Source organism: Epinephelus fuscoguttatus, linkage group LG16 (assembly GCF_011397635.1).
Source record: "Epinephelus fuscoguttatus linkage group LG16, E.fuscoguttatus.final_Chr_v1".
NCBI classification, from domain to species: domain Eukaryota; kingdom Metazoa; phylum Chordata; class Actinopteri; order Perciformes; family Serranidae; genus Epinephelus; species Epinephelus fuscoguttatus.
Genome location: NC_064767.1, coordinates 353,832 through 380,000, shown reverse-complemented (window position 1 = coordinate 380,000; position 26,169 = coordinate 353,832). Strand labels below are relative to the sequence as shown.

The window sequence follows — 26,169 nt, the reverse complement described above, 5'->3', positions numbered from 1 at the left end:
AGAGGTCAAGCCTCCGCAGAGAGGAGGAAGAGGAGGAGGGGGAGGAGGAATGATGATTTTTTTTCAGATATTAAAACAATTTAAAGTATATTGTTGGATATATATATATATATATATATATATAAATATACGGTGGGTATAAAACCACCATGTCTGTGACAGACCCCAGTCATGGATCAGGAGGACCTCTGTGATCTTAAAGGACCATCATGGACACAGAGGACACACTGGTTCTTGTTACTGTAAGTTGAAGTGTTCTGTGGCACCAGATTTCCTTCAGGATAAATAGTTATATTCAATTGAACTGTAACATGTACTGAACGTGTCAACATGAACATGTGTGCTGTTCCACAGACTATTATATCAAAGAAACACCTGACTGAACATGACCCACGCATCAGGTGAGAGCAGACACCTGAGAACATCCTCTGACCTGAGGACGGTCACATGACTCACACTGACCTGCAGAGTCTCAGTCAGGTGTCAAACACACAGCACTCATGATGTAGCAGGTGAGAGGACACAGGAGACAAACATTGAGGTGACATTTCAACACAGCTACAGATTCCCACTGTATTGCTGGTCAGTGAATGCTCTGCTCTGTTGATGTCCTCAGAGCTGTTGAGACGCTGACTCGTTCCAACAGAAATGCACTTCTTCTTTCACTCTTCACTCTTCCTGGCAGGAGTCAGACCCGTGACCTGAACCTTACAGCCACATCAGCAGCGAGGTCACTTCCTGTCTGGGCTCTGACACGAGCTGCTGAACTCTGTCTCCCTCCAACAACGTGTCACTTCCTGTCAGTTATTTCTTCACATGACCTCACCTCTGTGTCAAAGAGCCGCACACTAAAGGGACATTCTGCTGTGTTATACTACAGACAGTGTGTCTGGGTGAGGGTTAAGGTTAGTCCTGCACCGGGTCGGGTAACCTGCAAAAACATGTGTGACGGGTATATATAAATACATATACATATATATTTATTCTCAAGTATGGGCAGGGGTAAAAATAAAATAAATGAGCTCCAGGTGGGCAGCGGGTGAGAACAAAAATCTATTTAAAAGTAAAAAGATGTACAGGATATTTTATTTTGAAAGTCAGTGACACAAGTGAAACTGTTGACCCTGGAGACTGGTACTGAAATGTCCGAAATATATTAAAATGTTACAAAAGATGGTGATAAAATGTTCAAACAACATTATTAAAGAGTTTGAAAAAATCCTAACAATATGTCCGAAACATGGTAATAACATGTTTGCAAATTAATAATAAAATGTCCCACAAATATTATGAACATTTCTGGGAAAAAAAAATTAAATTAAAAAGTTAATAAAATTTCTGAAAATAAGTTCATAAAAATCCAAAACATATTAATAAAATGTCATAAAAATGTTACTAAAATGTTTGAAAAATATAATTAAAATCTTTTTAAAAAGAAAAGAAAAGAAAAAGGTTTTAGGAGGAGCATGCTGAAATGTTTCCTAACCTGGCAGTGATTGAATGTTTTCACCATCCAGTGAAAGAGACGTCCAATTCAAGAACGGAGAACCAGCTTCATGTGAGGGACTGGAGCCTGGGGGGGTTGATCACGGGTGGAGGGTAACAGGACTTTTATTAACGGGTACAGCTTTGACTTAAACATAATGACGGGGAACAGCTCGGTTCTGGTTCTGAGCTTTATGGGTACAGGTGGGGGAGGGTTTTCAGAAACTGACCCGTGCAGGACTCTGGTCCACATCAGCTCAGCAGACACTGATGAGTGCTGGATGGAGTTGTGTTACAGTTAGGGCCGTAACGGTACGTGTATTTGTGTCGAACCGTTCGGTACGCAACTTTCGGTTCGGCACAACCCTGTACCGAATTATTGGGCATAGGATATTATTTTATTTTGTTTTATTTTAATTCTGTTTTTGCGAGCCGAACCATTTAAAATATCTAGTTCCCTGACGGACATAATTGAGTGACGGACCGAGTCCGACCACAAATCTCCGCTTTCACTTTGTGCAGCGCATTCTCGCATTTTGACAACATGGCAAGTGAGCCTGACGAACCTGAAGACCCACCCGCAAACCTTAAGTCCTCCGTTTGGGAACACTTTGGTTTCAGGGTAAAATACGAAGATGGAAATAAACAAGGTGACAAGACAAAAGCAGTGTGCCGACACTGCAGAACAGCGGTCGGGTATGTACTTGGAAACACGTCTAACATGCTAACGCATCTAAAGCGACACCACCCGAGTCTGAACATTAACCGGCACGACTAGAAAGAGCAATCTGATGCAAACTACGATATCGTCGTCGTTTAAAAAGAAAGAGCGTTTACCTGACCATCGCGCTAAAGAAATAACCAACGCCACTGGAGTTGATTAAAATTGTTTAAGCTGCACTTTAGATATAAGCATGTTTTGTTTACTGCACTTTAACGAAGTGGGAAAGCTAAGTAAGTTCCTAGTAAAACTGAATCTGAGCAGGCTTTAAAGCTGACCAGCCGCACTATACCTTTTTTTTTTTATTGAGTAAAACTGTTAAAGCAGAAATGTATATTTATATTTTTCATTCAAAAAATGTGTTAAAAAAACAGCAGGACTTTATTTTTAACTTTTATATTTCTATTTTCATTCAAACAAGGTGAAAAAGCAGGATTTTATATATATTTGTTTCATTCAAAAAATGTGTAAAAAAAGTTAACTGCTGTGGTGGTATGTTTTAATAAGGTTACCGATAAGTAAAAGATATTTAACAGTTGTCTATTTTTTTTTATTACTGTACCGAAAAAAAAACCAAAAAACGAACCGTGACTTTTGTGTACCGTTACTCCCCTAGTTACAGTTAAACTGATGTTTACTGCGCTGGTAGAAAGCTAACGTTACCTGACCTGAAGCCCAGACATAACACACACACACATTCCCTCCACCAATCAGATGCAGACGCAGAGGTGGGTCATGAAACTAACCATGTTTCAACAGTCACACTGAGCAGCACTGAAGTTATCGATATAAGAAATTAATGTCACGTTACGTCAGACGTGTTTTAGGATTTTATAAACAACAGTCAGACCAAAGGTGGTGACTCATATTCTATAAAGAACTGTGCAGCTCCAGTCAGCAGTCATTGTCAGGGTGCAGTCACACCAGGACAGTCCAGGGGACTCGGTTCGATTGGGTGGGGAATGCCAAATATTTCACACCTTCGTTTGCTTCGGTTCACTTTCACTCTGCACTGAAAACGGAAATCCTTCCCCTTCAGCCGGCTTGGTCACCAAAAAAACAATGGAGCAACACCAAATGTATGCAGTCTGCACCTCCTCACTGCTCCTCGTCCGCCCACGAGACGTTTTCCAACTTTTTTTTACCTCTGCTTCGACCGGATCACACTGTTGGCTTTGTTTTTCTCTACCCAAAATGCACTGTGCTCTACGTCACTGACTCCTTCCTCTCTCTGGTTCGCTTCCTCTCTCTGGTTCGCTTCCTCTCTTTGGTTCGCTTCCTCTCTTTGGTTTGCTGGATAGTCCGTTTGCATTTCCCACTGTAAGCGAACCATACCGGGATTCACTTGCAAGTGGACCAAGGCCCCCAGTTTTCAAGCAGACCAGGGATCGCTTGTTTGGTCCGCACCAGAATTCGAATGAGCGTTCACACAACTCCAAACAAACCGAACTATCCGTGGAAGCAGACCAGGGTTCATTTAAAGCGAACCAGATAGTGCCAGTGTGAAAACGTCCTTCGACACCTCAGACCAGGACAGGTAGATCTGATCTGAGATCTGAGTCACCTGAAGACAATCAGTCAGTGTACTGTCTCTTAAAGATCACATCAAGGACAGGAGGACAGGTGTCTCAGCAGGACCTTGAAAAACTGGTCCCTGCTTTTATCTTCAGGAGACTGGACCACTGTTACAGAGTCTTCATCAGCAGAACGCTGGTGCTCTGAGAAGGTTCGGAGGTCTGCAAGCTGACTTCCTGTCTGTCCTGTTGGTTTATAACCTTCTGTTCTTCTCAAAGAAGATGAACAGCAGCTGATAGCAGTTAGCAGCTAACTCAAAGAGGAAGAAGAAGGAGAGGAAGAGGAGTGATCCTGACATTGGATCAATAATCAATTAATCAATCACTAAACAGATCAGATGTGATGGTGACACTGATCATAGAGCTCAGAAAACAGTCTGAGTCTGGAGGACTAAGTCCCCTGTCCCCTCAGGGTATCATCATGATGTGAGGGACATGTTGTTGGACATGTTGTTGGACATGTTGTTGCACAGGTCAGTTCCAGGCATCTGCTGGTGAGACATGTAGCTACATGTAGCTGCTGTATGAGGTCACTTCCTGTCAGGATCAATAAAGGATCTGTGTGTGTGTGTGTGTGTCAGTTTCAGGCTGACCTGAGATCAGATACATCTCCACACCTCAACACATGAACTAATGTTCAGACTGTTTGAGCTCAGCAGAGACTTCCTGCCCTCAAACTGAGCTCTGCACTGTAAATTATTTACACTGAACAAAAATATAAACGCAACACTTTTGTTTTTGCTCCCATTTTTCATGAGCTGAACTCAAAGATCTAAAACATTTTCTATAAACACAAAAGACCATTTCCTCAAAAATTGTTCACAAATCTGTCTAAATCTGTGTTAGTGAGCACTTCTCCTTTGCCGAGATAATCCATCCCACCTCACAGGTGTGGCATATCAAGATGCTGATTAGACACCATGATTATTGCACAGGTGTGCCTTAGGCTGGCCACAATAAAAGGCCACTCTGAAATGTGCAGTTTTATCACACCGCACAATGCCACAGATGTCGCAAGTTTTGAGGGAGCGTGCAATTGGCGTGCTGACTGCAGGAATGTCCACCAGAGCTGTTGCCTGTGAATTGAATGTTCATTTCTCTACCGTAAGCCGTCTCCAAAGGCGTTTCAGACAATTTGGCAGTACATCCAACCGGCCTCACAACCACAGACCACGTGTAACCACACCAGCCCAGGACCTCCACATCCAGCATGTTCACCTCCAAGATCGTCTGAGACCAGTCACCCGGACAGCTGCTGCAACAATCGGTTTGCATAACCAGAGAATTTCTGCACAAACTGTCAGAAACCGTCTCAGGAAAGCTCGTCTGCATGCTCGTCATCCTCATCGGGGTCTCGACCTGACTGCAGGTCGTCGTAACCAACTTGAGTGGGCAAATGCTCACATTTGATGGTGTCTGGCACGTTGGAGAGGTGTTCTCTTCACGGATGAATCCTGGTTTTCACTGTTCAGGGCAGATGGCAGACAGCATGTGAGGCGTCATGTGGGGGGGGGGGTTTGCAGTCAGTGTTGTGGATCGAGTGGCCCATGGTGGCGGTGGGGTTATGGTATGGGCAGGCGTATGTTATGGACAACAAACACAGGTGCATTTTATTGATGGCATTTTGAATGCACAGAGATATCGTGACGAGATCCTGAGGCCCATTGTTGTGCCATTCATCCACGACCATCACCTCATGTTGCAGCGTGATAATGCACGGCCCCATGTTGCAAGGATCTGTACACAACTCCTGGAAGCTGAAAACATCCCAGTTCTTGCATGGCCAGCATACTCACCGGACATGTCACCCATTGAGCATGTTTGGGATGCTCTGGATCAGCGTATACGACAGCGTGTTCCAGTTCCTACCAATATCCAGCAACTTGGCACAGCCATTGAAGAGGAGTGGACCAACATTCCACAGGCCACAATCAACAACCTGATCAACTCTATGCGAAGGAGATGTGTTGCACTGCGTGAGGCAAATGGTGGTCACACCAGATACTGACTGGTTTTCTGACCCCCCCCAATAAAGCAAAACTGCACATTTCAGAGTGGCCTTTTATTGTGGCCAGCCTAAGGCACACCTGTGCAATAATCATGCTGTCTAATCAGCATCTTGATATGCCACACCTGTGAGGTGGGATGGATTATCTCGGCAAAGGAGAAGCGCTCACTAACACAGATTTAGACAGATCTGTGAACAATATTTGTGAGAAATGGTCTTTTGTGTGTATAGAAAATGTTTTAGATCTTTGAGTTCAGCTCATGAAAAATGGGAGCAAAAACAAAAGTGTTGCGCTTATATTTTTGTTCAGTGTAATTACCCTCTGTGTGTTGGGGTCAACGTCAGTGTGTCACAACAGAGTCCGTCCTTCCTGCTCTCAGACACGACGCCCACCTGAAGCTGGTTTCTGTTGTGAATCCATTCAGACAGGATCCAGTCTGACCAGCTCACCAGTCTCTCTGAAACCAGTCACACCAGTTTACACACTCTAGCTGGGATATTCAGCTCTTCTGTCAGTAGAGAAACCGTTTGAATATTTATGAAACTATTTTAATTAGAATTATAACTAATAATAATATTAATCACATCAGTGTTTGATGTGATTTTTAGTTTCCGGATAGATTTTTATTTCAGAACATTTTTTTATTTTCATGGTCATTAATTATTTCATTTTATCTTTTCACATTTGGAATCTTTTTTTTTTCCTTGTTATTTTTATTTTGTAATTCCTTATTTATTTTTATATCACTTTATTTTTGCTCCTTGTCAGTTCTATTTTCACCATATTCTAAAAACTATTTAAGCACATTAACACTTTCATAATTCATGTTTTGATAATTAATATTTTGACATGTATGTTCTGTAAATACTGTAACATGACATCAGCTCAGTGAGAAAAACACTTTCATGTTAGAGTCTGAATGAGCTCAACGTCTAAATTCAAACTATTTAGATTTATTTAAATCATTTTTATTTTCTTTGGTTCGTTTTTATGATCATTTCTAACTAATGTAAAGTCTCTGAAGAGAAATCATGAACCTGTCGGTCTTATTGTCTCCACCATGTTGTTCTTCTTTAATAGACAGACAGTCCAGGCGATCACACACCTGTCCCTGTGTCCCTGTGTCTCTGTCCCTGTGTCCCTATGTCCCCGTGTCTCTGTCCCTGTGTCCCTATGTCCCTGTGTCCCTATGTCCCCGTGTCTCTGTCCCTGTGTCTCTGTCCCTGTGTCCCTGTGTCCCTGTGTCTCTGTCCCTGTGTCCCTATGTCCCCGTGTCTCTGTCCCTGTGTCTCTGTCCCTGTGTCCCTATGTCCCCGTGTCTCTGTCCCTGTGTCCCTATGTCCCTGTGTCTCTGTCTCTGTGTCCCTATGTCCCTGTGTCTCTGTGTCCCTATGTCCCCGTGTCTCTGTCCCTGTGTCCCTATGCCCCCGTGTCTCTGTCCCTGTGTCCCTATGTCCCTGTGTCCCTATGTCCCCGTGTCTCTGTGTCCCTATGTCCCCGTGTCTCTGTCTTTCTCTCTCTCTGTGTCTCTATGTCCCCGACCCTATGTCCCTATGTCTCGTTCTCTGTCCCTGTCCCTGTGTCTCTATCTCTCTGTCCCTGTGTCTCTGTCCCTGTGTCCCTGTGTCTCTGTCCCTATGTTTCTGTGTCCCTGTCTCTCTCTCTGTCTCTATGTTCCCGACCCTATGTCTCGTTCTCTGTCTCTATCTCTCTCTCTCTGTCCCTGTGTATGTCCCTGTCCCTGTGTCTCTATCTCTCTGTCCCTGTGTCCCTGTGTCTCTGTCCCTATGTTTCTGTGTCCCTGTCTCTCTCTCTGTCTCTATGTTCCCGACCCTATGTCTCGTTCTCTGTCTCTATCTCTCTGTCCCTGTGTATGTCTCTGTCCCTGTGTCTCTGTCTCTCTGTCCCTGTCCCCCCCGGGTCTTACCTCCTGAAGGGTTTCCCCATGCCTCCGTCCTCTCCCGGGCCGTGCCGGCCTCCCGCCGCGGGCCCCGCGGCTCCCCCCCTGGCGGGACGCTGCTTCAGGTCCGGGTCTGTGTCCAGCAGAGTGCCGGTGGTCCCGCTGTCCTCTGAGTTGTTCCGCTTCCGCATCACTGGAGACGTTAAAGAGACACAAGCAGCGTTAACCGGAGGAACAGTGTCAGCGGGGAGGAGGCCGTCAGCTGGCCGGGGATGGAGCACTGAGAGCCGGTGAGGACGGAGCTGATCCCCGCTGAGCCTCTGCAGAGAGCAGCTGATCAGCAGCCAATCACAGCGCGCACACAGCACCACGTGGTCTCACTCTGCTGCGTCCACGGCCCCCAGGGAGCGTCGGAGCAACGGCTACCAAAACAAAACCGGTTTATGGGGCTGGGAGAAAGCAGTGCGTGGTGCCTTCACGTGCACCTCGTAACAGAGAGCTAACACACAGACGGAAATCTGTCGGTCTGATTGTAAACAACAACAATACAAACACATAACACAAAGATTATTTATTATTATTATTATCCTGAATAAACAGTAAACAATTTTAACGTTAACAGGGTCTGAATGTGTGACAGAAACACACCGCAGCACGTCACTGACTCCACAGGTAAACACAGGTGAAACAGCTCATGATTATTTTAACAGAATGAATAAGTTTGTATTACAGTTCGTCCACAGTCGGTCTGTTTCCCTGTGAAAGCTAATTTCTGTCATTTCTTTTTGTAACTTTGAAGATGAAATTATTGCACATGTTTGTGTTCACGTCACTGGTTTGTACTTTGATTTCAGAAATATTCTCATTAACAAATATGTTTGAAATTAAGATATTCAATGTTGTTTTTCATTTATTTGTGAATTAATTAAATATGGTAAGATATTTTTTGTATATTTTCAGAACTATTAAATATTTTTAAATTGCTAGTTGTTCATATTTTGATGTAGTATTTGTTGAAGTTTTTTTTATAATTACAGACTGCACATTAACATACTTTTTATCGATCTGTTGACACACATAATATTGACACTAATCTGCCTCGCACAATATTTCCTGTTGTTGAACTCGTAACATATTTACCATTTTAGAAACTCTTCTTTCCGAGGTCACCTGAATGCAGCATTCAGTTAGCGGACTTAGCAGCGAAGCTAATCTGTTTCTAATGGAGAGCGACACGAACAAACTACAAACGTCACTTTAATAAAGTTTAATAAGAACGTACGGAGCGTTGACACGGAGGCGGTACCGGCCTCTGGTCGCTCTCCGTCGCCGCTCGAGGCTGTTTGACCGGTTTATCTGCTCTATTTTTAGCCTGCTGCGCTGCTAGCTAACCGACCGGAAGTCACGCCGAGGGCTGAAAACTGTTCATAAACTTCCTGTTCCCGCTCAAACATGTAGATATATATATCAATAATAAGTCTCACCTCGCAGTCCGCTGAAGTAAAGCCGCTTCACGCCACCATTGTTTTAAATAAATCCTTAAATGTGTTCAGCTGCTGCTCGCTTCGCTAGTCTGAAGTTTGTCCCAATGAGGCAGCCGGAGGCTGACGTCACACGGTCACATGATCACAACACAACAGTTTTGCCGCGAAACTGAGCCGAGAGTCCTCCCGTGTTTACCGGTGATTAAAACGTTAAATTAATCCGTGTAGTGTCGGTGTGAGTGTGTGAGTGTGTGTTTACCGGAGCCGGGATGTTCTGTGAGAAAGCCATCGAGTTAATCAGAGAGCTGCACCGGATGAGCGACGGACAGCTGCCCGCTTTTAACGTGAGTAACTTCCCGGTAAACCTCCGGTATCCTCCGCTGTTCACTAACAACGGTCCTCATGTTTAAAACGCGTTTGACACTGTGAACTTTTCTCTTAGTTCTTAGTTTAAACATCAGACACACTGAACTCGTCCCGCTGATCTTCAGTTACAAACTGTAACATGTTAAAGTTTCCTGATCAAAAGACGTTTTATTAATGTTTTAAATATGTTTCTAGAAAAGTGAAGAGCTTTGTCCTCAAACCAAACACACCAGACACCAGTTAATACCGTGGAAACCTGTTCTGTCCCACTGTGACAGACCCCACTGTGACAGACCCCACTGTGACAGACCCCACTGATGCTGCAGACTTTTAAATGGAGTTTGGTTTTAATGAAAAAAAAAAAAAAAGATTTAAAGGAAAGTCCAGGACCTGACTGATGATGATGATGATGATGATGATGTGTTTCAGGAGGACGGACTGCGGCAGGTTCTGCAGGAGATGGAAGCTCTTTATGAACAGAACCAGACTGATGTGTGAGTCCACACAGACACACACACACACACACACACACACACAAACACAGACACACACACACACACACACACACACACACACACACACACACACACACACACACACACACACACACACACACACACACACACACACACACACACACACACACACACACACACACACACACACACACACACAAACACACACACACACACACACACACACACACACACACAAACACACACACACAAACACACACACACACACACACACACACACACACACACACACACACACACACACACACACACACACACACACACACACACACACACACACAAACACACAGACACACACACACAGACACACACGCACACACGGACACACACACAAACACACAGACACACAAACACACACACACACACGTCAGCTCTGACAGCACATTATATAAACGGGTAAGTTTAATCTCTAGTTTCCATAGCAACAGAGTTTATCTGTGTTTTAATAAAGATCCGAACATTAAACATCTGTAATTTGCTTTAATCAGTTTTATTCTTGTCATTAATATTATTTATTTACAGTCACAGCTGCTCCACTAAACATAAAACATTAAAATATTCATTCATTCATTTACATACTTTGACCTTTTTTATATTTTTTTATTTTACTGACTTTTATTTAGTTTTTATTTCTAAAAACATTTTTTCAAATTAATTTACTCATTTCTGTATTATTATTTTCCCTCTCTTCATTTTAACAAATGTCTTCATTTTATATCATTATTATTATTATTATTTATATTATATATAATATATATTTATATAAATACTGCCACTTTATTAGGTACACCTGATCAGCTGCTTCTTAACATTCAGTATTGTAGACGTGATGAAGACGAACTGCTGAAGTTCAAACCAAAATCTCTGAGGGATGTTTCAGCACCTCGTTGAATCTATGACATCAAGAATTAAAGTGGACTGGCGTCCCTAATAAAGTGAGCACTGAGTGTGTTTCCCTCTGTGTGTTTCAGTAATGAGGCGAAGGCTGGCGGTCGAGCTGACCTCATCCCATCCATCAAACTGCGTCACTGCTGCTTGCTCAGGAACCAGCGCTGTGTCGTGGCCTACCTGTGAGCAGCTGACTCACCTGTGAGATCATGTGACATCAGGCTGTCGTCTCATTGGCTGACTGAAGGTGTGTGTTTTGTCTCCGTCAGGTACGACCGGCTGCTGAGGATTAGAGCTCTGCGCTGGGAGTACGGCAGCGTGCTGCCCGCCAACGTCCGCTTCCACATGTGTGCGGAGGAGGTGAGTGTGACATCACTTCCTGTTTGATCATACCGATTATATATTGATCAGTTTGTTTCCTGACTGAAGATGAATCTGACGACCTAGGACCGTCACTTCTCACTGCGTCAGAGCCGCGTCACAGCTGAATCAGAGCCAAGTCAGAGCTGAGTCACAGTTGAGTCAGAGCCGAGTCAGAGCTGCGTCATAGTTGAGGCAGAGCTGAGTCAGAGCCAAGTCACAGTTGAGTCAGAGCTGAGTCAGAGCTGCGTCACAGCTGAGTCACAGTTGAGTCAGAGCTGCGTCACAGCTGAGTCACAGTTGAGTCAGAGCTGAGTCAGAGCTGAGTCAGAGCTGCGTCACAGCTGAGTCACAGTTGAGTCAGAGCTGAGGCAGAGCTGAGTCAGAGCCAAGTCAGAGCTGAGTCAGAGCTAAGTCACAGTTGAGTCAGAGCTGAGTCACAGCTGAGTCAGAGTTGAGTCAGAGCCGTGTCACAGTTGAGTCAGAGCCAAGTCAGAACTGAGTCAGAACCGCGTCACAGTTGAGTCAGAGCCGCGTCAGAGTTGAGTCAGAGCTGAGTCAAAGCCAAGTCAGAACTGAGTCAGAGCCGCGTCACAGTTGAGTCAGAGCTGAGTCAGAGCCAAGTCAGAACTGAGTCAGAACCGCGTCACAGTTGAGTCTGAGCCGCGTCAGAGTTGAGTCAGAGCTGAGTCAGAGCTGAGTCAAAGCCAAGTCAGAACTGAGTCAGAGCCGCGTCACAGTTGAGTCAGAGCCAAGTCAGAACTGAGTCAGAGCCGTGTCACAGTTGAGTCAGAGTTGAGTCAGAGCTGAGTCAGAGCTGAGTCAAAGCCAAGTCAGAGCTGAGTCAGAGCAGAGTCAGAACTGAGTCAGAGCCGCGTCACAGTTGAGTCAGAGCTGAGTCAGAGCCGAGTCAAAGCCAAGTCAGAGCTGAGTCGGAGCTGCGTCACGGTTGAGTCAGAGCTGAGTCAGAGCAGAGTCAGAACTGAGTCAGAGCCGCGTCACAGTTGAGTCAGAGCTGAGTCAGAGCCGAGTCAGAACTGAGTCAGAGCCGCGTCACAGTTGAGTCAGAGCCGAGTCAGAGCCGCGTCACAGTTGAGTCAGAGCTGAGTCAGAGCCGCGTCACAGTTGAGTCAGAGCTGAGTCAGAGCCGCGTCACAGTTGAGTCAGAGCTGAGTCAGAGCCGCGTCACAGTTGAGTCAGAGCTGAGTCAGAGCCGAGTCAGAGCCGCGTCACAGTTGAGTCAGAGGTGAGTCAGAGCTGAGTCACAGTTGAGTCAGAGTTGAGTCAGAGCTGAGTCACAGTTGAGTCAGAGCCGAGTCAGACCCGCGTCAGAGTTGAGTCAGAGCTGCGTCACAGTTGAGTCAGAGCTGCGTCACAGTTGAGTCAGAGCTGAGTCACAGTTGAGTCAGAGTTGAGTCAGAGCTGAGTCACAGTTGAGTCAGAGCCGAGTCAGACCCGCGTCAGAGTTGAGTCAGAGCTGCGTCACAGTTGAGTCAGAGTTGAGTCAGAGCTGCGTCACAGTTGAGTCACAGCTGAGTCAGAGCTGAGTCACAGCTGAGTCAGAATTGAGTCACAGTTGAGTCAGAATTGAGTCACAGTTGAGTCCTCTCATATTTATTTATTGTCGATATTGTCAGCTCTTATCCTTCAGATGAGAACACTGAACAGCCAAGTCACATGATCAGCTGGTTATTAACCCTTTGTGTCCCTCTGTCCCCCGTCCCTTGGTCTCCGTCCCTGTCTCAGTCTGAGTGGTTCAGTCAGTATAAGAAATCTCTGGCGTCTTTCATGCGCTCTGTGGGAGGAGGAGACGGTTTGGACATCACTCAGGACATGAAGCCTCCCAAGAGTCTCTACATCGAGGTGAGACCTGATTATCAATAATCAATACAGCACTGTCTGAACAGCTGGGACGCTGACAGTGCATGATGGGAAATGTAGTTCTGTCAGAGAAGAGACTGGACATCACTCTGACCCAGTTTCTCTGCGTCTTATGTTAAATAGTTTCTATTGAACCACAAACACTCCTCCTCATCATCATCATCTTCATCATCTAACACATTAATCTAAAGTGTCCTTAAACACACACACACACAGCCTGACTCCTCCTCATGGTCATCTAACACATCATGTGGACATGTAGCTTGAGCCTGAGTGATGACATCATCAGGTGTTTTCCAGGTGAGGTGTTTAAAGGACCACGGAGAGTTTGAGATCGACGATGGGACAGTGATCCTGCTGAAAAAGAACAGTCAGGTCAGAAAATACACTCACTCATTCATTACTCTGCTGCTGTTACACTCACTCATTCACTCATTCATTATTCTGCTGCTGTTACACTCACTCGTTCACTCATTCATTATTCTGCTGTTACACTCACTCATTCACTCATTCATTATTCTGCTGCTGTTACACTCACTCATTCACTCATTATTCTACTGCTGTTACACTCACTCATTCATTGTTCTGCTGTTACACATTCATTCACTCATTCATTATTCTACTGCTGTTACACTCACTCATTCACTCATTCATTGTTCTGCTGTTACACTTATTCATTATTCTACTGCTGTTACACTCACTCATTCACTCATTCATTATTCTGCTGCTGTTACACTCACTCATTCACTATTCTGCTCAGTAATATTAATAATGTAGAAGAAACCAGTGACAGTCAAATGTGTTGAATATATTTTAAAATCAAACTGTTTTCTGCTGCTGTCGTTTTGACTTATTGATCTTGTCTCATTAATGTTTTTGTTTGATAAACTTATTATTAATAATAATAATTAATGTATTTTTTACTTTATATTCACGTATCTGTCCGTCTGTCCACAGCACTTCCTGCCACGGTGGAAATGTGAGCAGCTGATTCGTCAGGGTGTCCTGGAGCACGTGGTGTCCTGATGGAGGACTGATGTTCAGCCGATCACCAATCAATCAGCTGATCAGTGACACACTGTGGGCCTCAGATAACACAGACGTCCTGACTTTACCCCGTCCCCTGAACACAACACGTCTGTTTAAATATTAATCTGATGTCAAAATAAAATAAAGTATTTCTTTTTTTTCAGTTCAGGTCTGATTGGTTTTTTTTTCCTTCTGATGGATCAGATGTTTCAGACGGTTTAACTAACGAGACCTTGACCCGCAGCCTGCATCGAGCGGCGAGCGGCCTGCATCGAGCGGCGAGTGGCCTGCAGCAAGCAGCCTGCATCGAGCGGCGAGCGGCCTGCAGTGAGCGGCGAGCGGCCTGCATCAAGCGGCGAGCGGCCTGCAGCGAGCGGCGAGCGGCCTGCATCAAGCGGCGAGCGGCCTGCAGCGAGCGGCGAGCGGCCTGCAGCGAGCAGCCTGCAGCGAGCGGCCAGCAGCCTGCAGCGAGCGGTCAGCAGCCTGCAGCGAGTGGCGAGCAGCCTGCAGCGAGTGGCCAGCAGCCTGCAGTGAGTGGCCAGCAGCCTGCAGCGAGTGGCGAGCAGCCTGCAGCGAGCGGCCAGCAGCCTGCAGCGAGCGGTCAGCAGCCTGCAGTGAGTGGCGAGCAGCCTGCAGCGAGCGGCCAGCAGCCTGCAGCGAGCGGCCAGCAGCCTGCAGCGAGCGGCGAGCAGCCTGCAGCGAGCGGTCAGCAGCCTGCAGCGAGCGGCGAGCAGCCTGCAGCGAGTGGTCAGCAGCCTGCAGCGAGCGGTCAGCAGCCTGCAGCGAGTGGCGAGCAGCCTGCAGCGAGCGGCGAGCAGGGCATCGACTCTTTATTTAGATTAAAAACCATTAAAAGTCTTGGTGAGATATAAACAGATAATTTAATGTGGTGTCAGGTTACAGTGTGCTGTGTGATGATGTCACAGACAGGTGTGTTTGGTACCTGAACTGACAGGAAGTCAGAGCTGGGAGGAGGAGTCAGAGGTCTCACTCTGACGGGAAAACTATAAACTCATCATCATCATCATCACAATCAACATCATCATCATCATCATCATCACAATCAACATCATCATCATCATCATCATCACAATCAACATCATCATCATCATCATCAGCAGTCCACCTTTACAAAATCACGTCTCACTGTGACAATAAACATAATAACAATACAAATATAGAAATAAAGTAACATAACACCATCATGGCAGAAATACTGTGTGTGTGTGTGTGTGCTGATGACACGTTTAAATAACAGGCCACGCCCACACCGACCATGAACACACAGGCCTCCTTCACCTGAGAGTCAAACTGCACGTCCACGTCTTAGGTGACATCATCACCTCCCTCTGTCTCTGTACAGGTGACATCATCACCTCCCACTGACACCTGCCGGCAGAAAGGAAACTACGGAGGCCCCAGAGGGTCAAGTGATGACAGTAATATCTGTCACAGTGAGCCACATGTTGTTAAAGTCACGCCACTAAAGGTTTGATGATGTCATGTTGTCTGATTCAACACGTTCTGTGGAGCACGCTCAGATGAGTCAGATCTAACGGGCAGGTGAGGAACTTTAATGTGTTCACTCTGCAGACGTGGCCAAACATAAACATGACATCGTCTCACCTATAACAAAAACAGGTGTCGTCAGACAGGTGTGTTCCCTGTCCAGGTGTGTTCCCTGTCCAGGTGTGTTTCCTGTGCAGGTGTGTTTCCTGTCCAGGTGTGTTTCCTGTCCAGGTGTGATTCCTGTCCAAGTGTGTTTCCTGTGCAGGTGTGTTTCCTGTCCAGGTGTGTCTGTATGCTAACAGTTCTCATCTGTTTCCAGTCTTTGTGCTATGCTAAGCTAAGCTAAGCTAATGCCCTCCTCAGTCAAACTGATGTGAGATCAGCTGCTGCAGGTCTCTAAGGTGGGCGTGGCTCTACGTGGCGAGCGCAGCGGGGACGATCTCTCTCAGCAGTCTGTTCAGAGCGTTGACCTTCTCCTCCAACAGGGAGTTCTTCTTCTCTGCGTGTTTCTGCCGCTGCTCGGTAACCTGCAGCGCTGTCATCAGCTGAGAGTTCTCCACGTACAGATCCTTCAGCAGCGCGCTGGACTTGGTATTCTTCGCCATCTATGGACGAAACGATGACGGCAGCACGTTACATCATACTGAGACGGACAGAGAGTGGCCAGAAGTGTGTGGACAGGACGTGAGGACTCACCTGTTCTTTGAGCTGCTGGACTTTGTCCTGTAGAACCATCCGGAGTCCCTTCAGCTTCGTCTCCAGCTCCTCCATCCTCTGCTGCAGCGCCGACACCGCCTTCTCGTACTGCTCCTGAACACAACACGCACATACTCAGAGATGTACGAGCCGACATCAAAGTGTTCCTTGTGACCTCTGACCTCATCGCTGTGACCTCTGACCCCCTGGTGTACCTGCTTGCAGCTGATCTGGGAGCAGCTCTGTTGGGCCTGAAGCCTCAGCGTCTCCTCCAGCTGTTGACTCCTCCTCTGCTCCTCCTGCAGGCGGCCCTGCAGCAGCTCCACCTCCTCCTTGCGCCCATCCCCCGCCCGCTGCTGCGCCTCCTGCAGCTGCCTGATGTGCTGCGCCTGAACCAGACTGAGCGCCGTGTCGGCCCGCACTGCCTAAACACAGGACGTTCACGTGTTAAACCTCAGTGTGTGGTCTGAGGTCACACAGGATGTGGCGTGACGTGTGATGTCAGTGTGATGTCAGCGTGTTGGTTTCAGTCCTCACCTGGTCCTGAGCGTGCATCCTCTCTGTCTCCGCCTCCTTCAGTCGGCTCTTCAGGTTCTGGACCTCCAGACTGCGGACCGTCAGCTCCGACACCTGACGCACATCAAACCTCCGTTATCACAGGTCATCATGTTTACACACACACACACACACACACACACACACACACACACACACACACTCACACAGTGATGTTGTCAGTTACCTGCTGCTGGAGCTCCTGGTTGTGGACCCGGAGTCTGTGGGCCTCTTCCTGCTCCCCCTGCTCCTCCACAACCTGATGGAGCTCCTCCTTCTCCCTCATCAGCTTCCTGACGCTGCTCTCCAACTGCTCCACCTGAGGGAGACACACCCACAGGAAGATGTCACTCTGAGAGTGGGAGGAGCTACACCTGGACGTCAAAACATGACAGAAGTTTACATTGTTGTTGTTGTTATTCTGTCATGATGATGAGTCCAAACATCTACGGCAGCTGATCAGGGCCACTGAGGGTAGAAACTAAAAATTCAGAGCTGATGAAGGACGTAAATATTATAATAAATATTCAGAGACAAAAATGATTTTCTGCGATTAAAGTAATAGATTTATTTATTTATTTTTTAAAGAATACCATCTCTGATTAAAGTTGCAGGTTTCCAAAATATAAATTAGAATATTCTCTGAGATTAAAGTCGCTAATGAACGAGAGACAAACTCTGGTGTTGTTTGTTGTCGATGGACAACGTCACTGAAAACAGGAAATACATAAAACATGGAGATGCTGAATGAGCGTTGTCCAATCAAGACGTCCTGTTTTGTTTCACCTGGTTCGACCTCATCCGGCCATCAGCTGGACGCCCCTCCTGAGCATCTGAGGAGCGTCTGTCCTGCTAAAGTCACTGTCCCCACAGTGCTGGTTCAGCAGCTTCACACGTCCTCACAGGTCAAAATAAGATGTCACATAAAATTCACAGGACTCAGATGTGTCATAAACTCCGCCCACATTCTGTCAGAGACAGTTTGAATAAAGTTTTTAATGGATCCATCCATTTTCATCCGCTTATCTGGGGCTGGGTCGCAGAGGCAGCAGGCCAAGCAAAGCACCCCAGACATCCCTCTCCCCAGCAACACTTTCCAGCTCCTCCTGGAGGACCCCGAGGTGTTCCCAGGCCGGACGACATATGTAATCCCTCCAGCGTGTTCTGGGTCTGCCCCAGGGCCTCCTACCAGTGGGACGTGCCTGGGACACCTCCAAAGGGAGGCGCCCAGGAGGATCCTGATCAGATGTTGAACCACCTCAACATGAAGGAGCAGCGGCTCTACTCCGAGCTCCCTCCAGATGTCTGACTCCTCCCCCTATCTCTAAGGTTGAGCCCAGACACCCTACAGAGGAAACTCATTTCAGACGCTTGTATCTGTGACCTCATTCTTTCAGTCACTACCCAGAGCTCATGACCATAGGTGAGGGTTGGGACGGAGATGGACCAGAAAATCTAACGCTTGCCTCCTGGCTCAGCTCCCTCTGAACCACGACAGTCGGCGCAGCGCCTGCATCACTGCAGAAGCTGCATCGCACCAACCCTCCGATCCATCTCATGCTCCATTCTACCCTCACTGTGAACAAGACCCAGAGATACTTGAACTCCCGCGCTTGAGGCAGTAACTCTCCCAACCCAGAGGGAAGCATCCACCGTTCTCCAGCAGAGAACCATGACCTCAGACTGGGAGGTGCTGACTCTCATCCTGACTGCATCACACTCAAACTGCCCCAGGTCATGCTGGAGGTCACGGTGTGATGAAGCCAACAGAACCACATCATCTGCAACAAGCAGAGACGCAATTCTGAGGTCACCAAACTGGACCCCTCCCTCCGCCGGCTGCACCTCGAGATCCTGTCCATGAAGATCACAAACAGGATTGGTGACAAGGGACAACCTTGGCGGAGGCCAACACCCACCGAGAACGTGGTCGACTTTTCCCCGAGTATTCGGACACAGCTCTCACTTTTGTCATACAGAGACTGGATAGCTCGTAGCAACGAGCCTGGTACCCCGTACTCCCGTAGTACACCCCACAAGACCCCCCGAGAGACGCGGTCGTAAGTCTTCTCCAGGCCCACAAAGCACGTGTAGACTGGATGGGCAAACTCCCACGACCCCTTCAGCAGCCTTGCAAGGGTAAAGAGCTGCTCCACTGTTTTACGGCGAGGACGGAATCCACATCACTCCTCCTGAATCTGAGGTTCGACAGTCGGTTGGAGCCTCCTCTCCATCACCCTGGAGTAAACAGACCTGGGAGGCTGAGCAGTGTGATACCCCAGTAGTTGGAGCACACCCTCTGGTCCCCTTTTTGAAGACGGGGAAAAAGTTTTTAATCTCAGAGAAAATCAGAGTTGGTCCTGCGACTTCCTGACCTCTGCTCTGTGTTCTGATTGGTTACCTACAGACTGCTCTGATTGGCTGTCACAAACATCAGAGGCTCCTGTAAACAAACTGTTTGTAAACATGATGATGTCACACCGAGACGTGTCAGATCTTTAAATGAATGTGTAATGAAACCACGGCGGTGATGTCCTCTGTCAAATCAGTTTCTGATTGGTTCATAAAACCTCATGAGGAACTGAAACAACTGAATTCTGCTCATTGATTGGATGGTGTCTGATGACCTTGTTGAGAGCGTCCTGTAGCTTCCTCTGCAGATCCGTCACTTCCTTGGCGTAGTTCAGTTTCTCCTGAGTGACGCCGTGAAGCTGAGAGCGCAGTAGCTCTGACTCCGCCTCCACAGAGAGCGCCGCCTGCTGCAGCTTCTCCACCTGTTGGAGACAAACATGAAACATCAGGTTGTTAGTGTTTGATGATGTCATTGATGTCATGGTGATGTCATGGTGTCACAGTCGGAGCGTCACCTTGTTGTTTCGGTCGTCAGCCTCTCTCAGCAGTTTGGATTTATCCTCCTCCACCCACTGCAGCTTCAGGGTCACACTGCTAAGCTCTGCCTCCAGCTCCGCATGTCGGCCCAGCTGAGGACAAAACACACGGTTAGTTTAATCGGTGTTTGGATCTGCTGAGCCGAGCGGCGAGGAGTAGTGTTCACAGAATCAGAGGTTCAGAGCTTCAAACTGAAGCCCTTTGTTAACAGGAGTTGTGCAAATCTGCAGGAAAGCCCAATCAGTCTTTTTTCAGCATTGGCAGTATAAAAACAAAATCGGGGAGTGCAGCAAAATGCCGCCTACCTACTTTTGTTTATACAGAATGTGCCTTTTTCGGGGCAATGGGGGGCGTGAGCAAGTAACAAAACGTGTAGCTCAGCGTGTGACGTAAACAGTGACGTGGGAGGGAAGCCGCGGCTGGTCAGTCCTTCGGTGATTCTCTCGTAAGTCGGCCCGTCCTTCACCGTCCCCGTCATCTGACGGTTAATGGCCTCTTCGTTTGCGAGGACAAGGAGGGCGCGCAATTCCTTGTCTCCCCAGTTGCTCATCTTTACAGTGTCTGTCAGGTTTGTGTTTCCCTCTTGCTACTAGCTGCTCGCTAATTCCTGCTATCAGCTGTTTCCTGTTTATCCACCGCCAGTGGCTCGCACGTGCGGCGTCATCAACAGCTCCTCCCACAAGTCATCAACAGCTCCTCCCACAAGTCATCAACAGCTCCTCCCACAAGTCATCAACAGCTCCTCCCACAAGTCATCAACAGCTCCTCCCACAAGTCATCAACAGCTCCTCCCACAAGTCATCAACAGCTCCTCCCACAAGTCATCAACAGCTCCTCCCACAAGTCATCTACAGCCCCTCCCACAAGTCATCAACAGCTCCTCCCACAAGTCATCAACAGCCCCTCCCACAAGTCATCAACAGCTCCTCCCACAAGTCATCAACAGCTCCTCCCACAAGTCATCAACAGCCTCTCCAACAAGTCATCAACAGCTCCTCCCACAAGTCATCAACAGCTCCTCCCACAAGTCATCAAAGCTCCTCCAACAAGTCATCAACAGCCCCTCCCACAAGTCATCAACAGCTCCTCCCACAAGTCATCAACAGCTCCTCCCACAAGTCATCAAAGCTCCTCCAACAAGTCATCAACAGCTCCTCCCACAAGTCATCAACAGCTCCTCCCACAAGTCATCAAAGCTCCTCCAACAAGTCATCAACAGCTCCTCCAACAAGTCATCAAAGCTCCTCCAACAAGTCATCAACAGCTCCTCCCGTTGCAGAAGGCTGCCTCGGTCTGTTTAAACTAAAAGGGTTCCACCAATATGTCTACCCTACGAGGAGGAAAATTGGGCACCTTGGATCAACTCGCCAATCCGGCTCTGTGTGTCTAAACACTCGCAGCTTGCCGGCAAATCTGGCAGTGTAAAAGGGCTGAGTGTCACTCCTCACACAACAGCTGAGTCACTTCCTGCCCTGAAGCTCTGACATCACTCGTAGGTAAACTCTGACTTCAGGTTATTTCAGGTCAAACAGATCCAGGACCTGACGTCACGTCCACAATAACATGTTTTTACATGTATTTACAGCATAAATCATCTCTGAACACACAAACGTTTCAGATCTGCTTTACATGTGATCACTGTCAACACACCTGGAAACACACATCACATGACCTGAGCCTCCTGAAAACACGTGACCATCCACACACTCTGAGAGTGTGAGATTAAACAGGAAGCAGGTCGTCTGCACTGTTAGAGACAGAGAAGATAACCCAGAGAAATTTCTGTCACATGTTGGAGGGAAACAGACTGGAGTCGTTACAAACTGACACCAGGAGCGTTACCCAGCGCTGCAGGAAGCCACTGCACACCAGAAGGATGACATCACTACAGGTGTGTAGGTGTGTCTGTCATGTTTCAGTTTTAGACATCGTGACTGATCAGACCCAGACAGGAAGTGAACACGTCCGTCTCTGTTGCCGTCTGTCCACAGGGAAAAAAAACCCCCTTGTTTTTCAAACTGAAACTGAGTCAAGTCGCGGCGCCTCAGTGTGGACGCTGAGCATAAACACAGCTACAGTTCTGTCTTAGAACACCTACATCAGTGTTACTGCATATTGTGATGTCACTTCCTGGAGTCTCTTCAAACGCTTCATCTCCCTAAAATCTGTCTCACCTGAGCTCAGAGGTCACAGAGGTCAGTACATCAGAATGAACGACAGAATGATGTCATTAACAAGAAATAATGAAAAAGTCTTCTTCATCAGATTCAAGGTGAGGACATGTCTCTGTGTCCTCAGCTGTCTGTGTCCTCAGCTGTCTGTGTCCTCAGCTGTCTCTGTGTCCTCAGCTGTCTGTGTCTTCAGTCTCTGTGTCCTCAGCTGTCTCTGTGTCCTCAGCTGTCTGTGTCTTCAGTCTCTGTGTCCTCAGCTGTCTCTGTGTCCTCAGCTGTCTGTGTCTTCAGTCTCTGTGTCCTCAGCTGTCTCTGTGTCCTCAGCTGTCTCTGTGTCCTCAGCTGTCTGTGTCTTCAGTCTCTGTGTCCTCAGCTGTCTCTGTGTCCTCAGCTGTCTCTGTGTCCTCAGCTGTCTCTGTGTCCTCAGCTGTCTGTCCTCAGTGAATAACTCGTGTCACACGCACATGAAATTGCTGAATTGATGAATGAACCTCTGCTGGTGCGTCCTGCTGTGTGTTCAACGTTTGCTGAGAGTGGCAGCAGAGAGGGCGGACGCACACCTGTCAGCGGCGCCATTTAACGTCATCGTGACATGAATGAATGTGGAGTCACATCGCTGCTCTGAGACTCTTCAGTCGCTGTGAAAATGTTTCACTTGTTTGGGTCAGTGAGCTCCTGATGGACTGGTCTAACTGATGACCTCATCAGCCCATCACTGATGACCTCATCAGCAAGTCGCCTGTTCAGAGACATTAAACTGGTCACCTTGTCCCTGTAGGAGCTGAGCTCTGTCTCCAGCAGCTGTCTCTCCTGCGTCCACGCCGCCTGCTGCTGCAGCTTCTCTCTATCCTGCTGCAGCGCCGCATCCTGCAGCCGCCGCACCTGAAAACACCACGACAGCGACAACACGCCATCTCATTAACGATACGTGTCACTAGAGACACACACTGAAGGTTGCCCTGCTCACCAGTGCTCCCTCCTCCTCCTGCTCCTTGGAAACCGTCGCCAGACGCTCCCTCAGCATCCGCACTGACTCCTGGTCTCCACGGAGACGGGCGCTGAGCTCGGCGTTGTCGTTGCTGAGCTGCAGGTTCCTGCGGCTCAGATCCAGGACCTCCTCACGATACCTGGAGTTCTGCAGACAACAGAGGAGGAGGAGGAGGAGGAGGAGGAGAAGGAGGAGTCAAACAGTGTTCCTCTCAGAGGTCAAAGGTCACTGTGATCAGTCTGTTCACTCACCTCTCTGTGGAGACACTCCTCTTCCTCTCTGCTCCGCTCATGTTCCCGCTCCAGGTCCTCCAGCTTCCTCCTGACAGGACAAGGAGGAGGAGAAGGAGGAGAAGTAGGAGGAGGAGGAGGAGGAGGAGAAGAAGGAGGAGAAGGAGGAGAAGTAGGAGGAGGAGGAGGAGGAGAAGAAGGAGGAGAAGTAGGACAAGGAGGAGGAGGAGAAGAAGGAGAAGTAGGAGGAGGAGGAGGAGGAGGAGAAGAAGAAGGAGGAGGAGGAGAAGAAGGAGGAGAAGGAGGAGGAGGAGGAGGAGAAGAAGAAGGAGGAGGAGGAGGAGAAGGAGGAGAAGGAGGAGGAGGAGAAGAAGGAGGAGGAGGAGAAGGAGGAGGAGAAGGAGAAGAAGAAGGAGAAGGAGGAGGAGAAGGAGGAGAAGAAGGAGGAGGAGAAGGAGGAGGAGGAGGAGAAGGAGGAGGAGAAGAAGAAGGAGGAGAAGGAGAAGAAGAAGGAGGAGAAGGAGGAGAAGAAGGAGGAGGAGAAGAAGGAGGAGGGGGAGAAGGAGGAGGAGAAGGAGGAGAAGAAGGAGGAGGAGGAGAAGGAGGAGGAGGAGAAGGAGAAGAAGAAGGAGGAGAAGGAGGAGGAGAAGGAGGAGAAGAAGGAGGAGGAGAAGAAGGAGGAGGGGGAGAAGGAGGAGGAGAAGGAGGAGAAGAAGGAGGAGGAGGAGAAGAAGGAGGAGAAGGAGGTTGATATATTTAACATCTTAAGGTCGATTCACAGCGTCTGTGGCGTCCACACCGACCCTCCGTGGGCGATCCATCACTAAGGGTGACAGACGACCAATCACAGACGTGCTCACTGACCTCTTGTTGGCGATGTCGTCCTCCAGGCCGTGGACTTCCTGCTGCAGGACGCTGAGTCGCTCCTGCAGAGCTGCGTTCTCTGATCGCACTTCCTGCAGCTGAGTCCTGCAGCCACAGACCAAAAGACCAATCAGCTGACTGATCGTCAGGGACAAACGTCTCTGATGTCATTGATGACATCACTCTGAGGAATCTGAGACTGCGGTGATTTAAAGGTGTGTCACATGTTTCAGATATCATTACATCATTACATCATTAACAGACACAGACAGAGAGACAGATGTGATCATGCGATGTCATTGGGTTAGAGATGAGGGGAGGAGTTAAAGCATTCAGACAGAGACGGACGGTCGCGGTGCATTGTGGGAGTTTCATTCCGTTAGCAGAGTCACATGATGATGCAGTTAGTCATTCAGAGACAGGTGATGTCATTCAGAGACAGGTGATGTCATTCAGAGACAGGCGGAGGTTAGTCAGTGGTCGGAGCGTCTGTCTCATCACAGCGCCGGTCTCAAACCTGTGAAGACGGGACAGGTCCATCGTGTCCTCCAGAGCCAGGACCAGCGTCTCCAGCTCCATCAGCTGCTGCTTCATCTTCATCTTCTCCTGCTCAAAGTCTTCCTCCGCCCGCCGCAGCTGGTCCTGGGAGTTCTGCAGGTCCCTCTGCAGCTGGAGGACCTGCTGTCCCCTCAGGTCCTCCGTCCTCAGCTGGTCCCTCAGGTCCTCCGTCCTCAGCTGGTCCCTCAGGTCCAGCTGGTTGGTCTCTGTCTGTCTCAGTAGGATCTTAACTCCGTCGGGCCCCTGGACCCGGAGGTGGTCGGTCTCGCTGGTCTTGGCGTTGAGCTGCGTCCTGAGGACGAGGACGAGGTCGGCGGTGTCGTTGAGCTGGGAGCTGAGCTCCTTCAGGTGGTCTCTGAGGGTGGAGATCTCCTCCTCCATCTCTACGATCTGGGTGGAGAGCTGGTCGGCCAGACGGGCGTAGCTAGTGTTCTCCTGGCTCAGACGTCGCACCTCTTCCTTCTCCTCGTCCAGGTCAGAGCACAGCTGTGAGCTCCTGCTCTGCTCCTCCTTCAGCGCCTCCTGCAGAGCCTCCTCAGAGCTCCGCCTCCTCTCCACCTCCTCAGAGACTCCATCCAGTTCCAGCTGCAGGGTGTCCACAGCCATGGCCTGGTCCTTCAGGTCCTGGATCAGCCTGGAACGGTCCGTCTTCAGGGAGTCCAGCTCCGCGGCCGTGCTCCTGGTGACCTCCTGCAGCGCCTCCAGCTCTGCCCTGAGGCCGTCCACCGTCTCCTCCCGTGCTCGCAGCTGCGCCTGCTGCTGGATGAAGGCGTTGGAGAGGCGGCTGCAGTTGTCGGCCACCACCTCCCGGTCCTGCAGGATGCTGTCAGACGCAGCCCGCAGGTTCTCCAGCTGGAGGAGGAGCTGCTCCTCCCTGTGCTTCACCTCCTGCAGCTCCGCCTCCACACAGCGCCGCTCTGAGCTCAGATGCTTGTTTAAAACCTCCTGAGATTCCAGGACGGAGACGCTCGCCTCCAGCTGAGAACACGCCTCCTCCAACCGCGCCTCCAGCTCAGAGCACCGCCCACTACACGCTTTAAGATCTTCCTCCAATTGCCCGCAGCGCCTCCTCAGCTCCTCCATGCTGGCCTCTGATTGGCTGATCTGTAGGTGGGAGCTCTGTACCACCTCCTGTAATCTGGACACCTCCTCCTGCTGCTCCTCCACCTTCCTCCTCTCCTCAGTGGCTCTCTCCTCACTCCGCAGCTTCTCCTGCTCCACCTGCGCCAGCCTCTTCTCCCAGCATCCTCTCTGCTCCTGCAGCTGCTGGCGCTCCCGATGGAGCTGGTGGAGGAGGCGTCGTTGGCCCTCGCCGTACTGCAGCTTCATGTGAGACAGCTGCTGCTCCGCCTCGTCCCTGCTCAGAGTGAAGACACCTGCTGACACTTCCTGTTTCCTCCCGCCTCAGCTCCGCCCACCGCAGGTTCATGTTTTTCTGTGTTTCTACGTTAAACTCTGATTTAATAAAAACTTTAC

The 26,169-nt window shown here is 48.7% G+C and overlaps 3 protein-coding genes across 4 annotated transcripts in view; 1 reads left to right on the top strand and 2 right to left on the bottom strand.

The window, feature by feature from the left end:
- The window catches only part of abhd12 (abhydrolase domain containing 12, lysophospholipase), a 27,187-nt gene extending 19,163 nt beyond the window's left edge, over positions 1-8,024 (bottom strand). The window contains exon 1 of the mRNA XM_049599586.1: positions 7,717-8,024. Within this exon, the coding sequence (XP_049455543.1) occupies positions 7,717-7,880 (164 nt within the window). The 5' untranslated portion in view covers positions 7,881-8,024. The remainder of the gene's footprint in view (positions 1-7,716) is intronic.
- Positions 8,025-9,177: 1,153 nt separating this feature from the next.
- Positions 9,178-14,396, top strand: gins1 (GINS complex subunit 1 (Psf1 homolog)). Its single transcript, XM_049599587.1, has 7 exons — positions 9,178-9,517; positions 9,969-10,033; positions 11,047-11,145; positions 11,233-11,323; positions 13,070-13,186; positions 13,505-13,579; positions 14,162-14,396. The coding sequence occupies exons 1-7, from the start codon at positions 9,443-9,445 to the stop codon at positions 14,228-14,230; spliced, it is 591 nt and encodes a 196-aa protein (XP_049455544.1). The 5' UTR covers positions 9,178-9,442; the 3' UTR covers positions 14,231-14,396.
- Positions 14,397-15,095: 699 nt separating this feature from the next.
- ninl (ninein-like) overlaps positions 15,096-26,169 on the bottom strand; it is a 60,780-nt gene continuing 49,706 nt past the window's right edge. The window contains exons 20-31 of one of the 2 annotated variants that reach the window (XM_049600046.1): positions 24,653-26,050; positions 24,136-24,240; positions 23,293-23,362; positions 23,021-23,188; positions 22,819-22,935; positions 19,861-19,974; positions 19,621-19,767; positions 17,181-17,312; positions 16,976-17,068; positions 16,654-16,863; positions 16,439-16,552; positions 15,096-16,347 (exon numbers count right to left, since the gene is read on the bottom strand). In XM_049600046.1, the coding sequence (XP_049456003.1) occupies positions 16,156-16,347; positions 16,439-16,552; positions 16,654-16,863; positions 16,976-17,068; positions 17,181-17,312; positions 19,621-19,767; positions 19,861-19,974; positions 22,819-22,935; positions 23,021-23,188; positions 23,293-23,362; positions 24,136-24,240; positions 24,653-26,050 (2,860 nt within the window). In that variant the 3' untranslated portion in view covers positions 15,096-16,155. The remainder of the gene's footprint in view (positions 16,348-16,438; positions 16,553-16,653; positions 16,864-16,975; positions 17,069-17,180; positions 17,313-19,620; positions 19,768-19,860; positions 19,975-22,818; positions 22,936-23,020; positions 23,189-23,292; positions 23,363-24,135; positions 24,241-24,652; positions 26,051-26,169) is intronic. The other variant, XM_049600047.1, reaches the window with a different exon arrangement.

What these genes read in the sequence shown, in the direction of transcription:
- gins1 (XM_049599587.1), top strand. Translation starts at nt 9,443, where the DNA reads ATGTTCTGTGAGAAAGCCATCGAGTTAATCAGAGAGCTGCACCGGATG. An exon ending in GACAGCTGCCCGCTTTTAAC is followed by an intron (nt 9,518 to 9,968) that starts GTGAGTAACTTC and finishes GATGTGTTTCAG; the next exon opens with GAGGACGGACTGCGGCAGGT. An exon ending in CGCTGTGTCGTGGCCTACCT is followed by an intron (nt 11,146 to 11,232) that starts GTGAGCAGCTGA and finishes TGTCTCCGTCAG; the next exon opens with GTACGACCGGCTGCTGAGGA.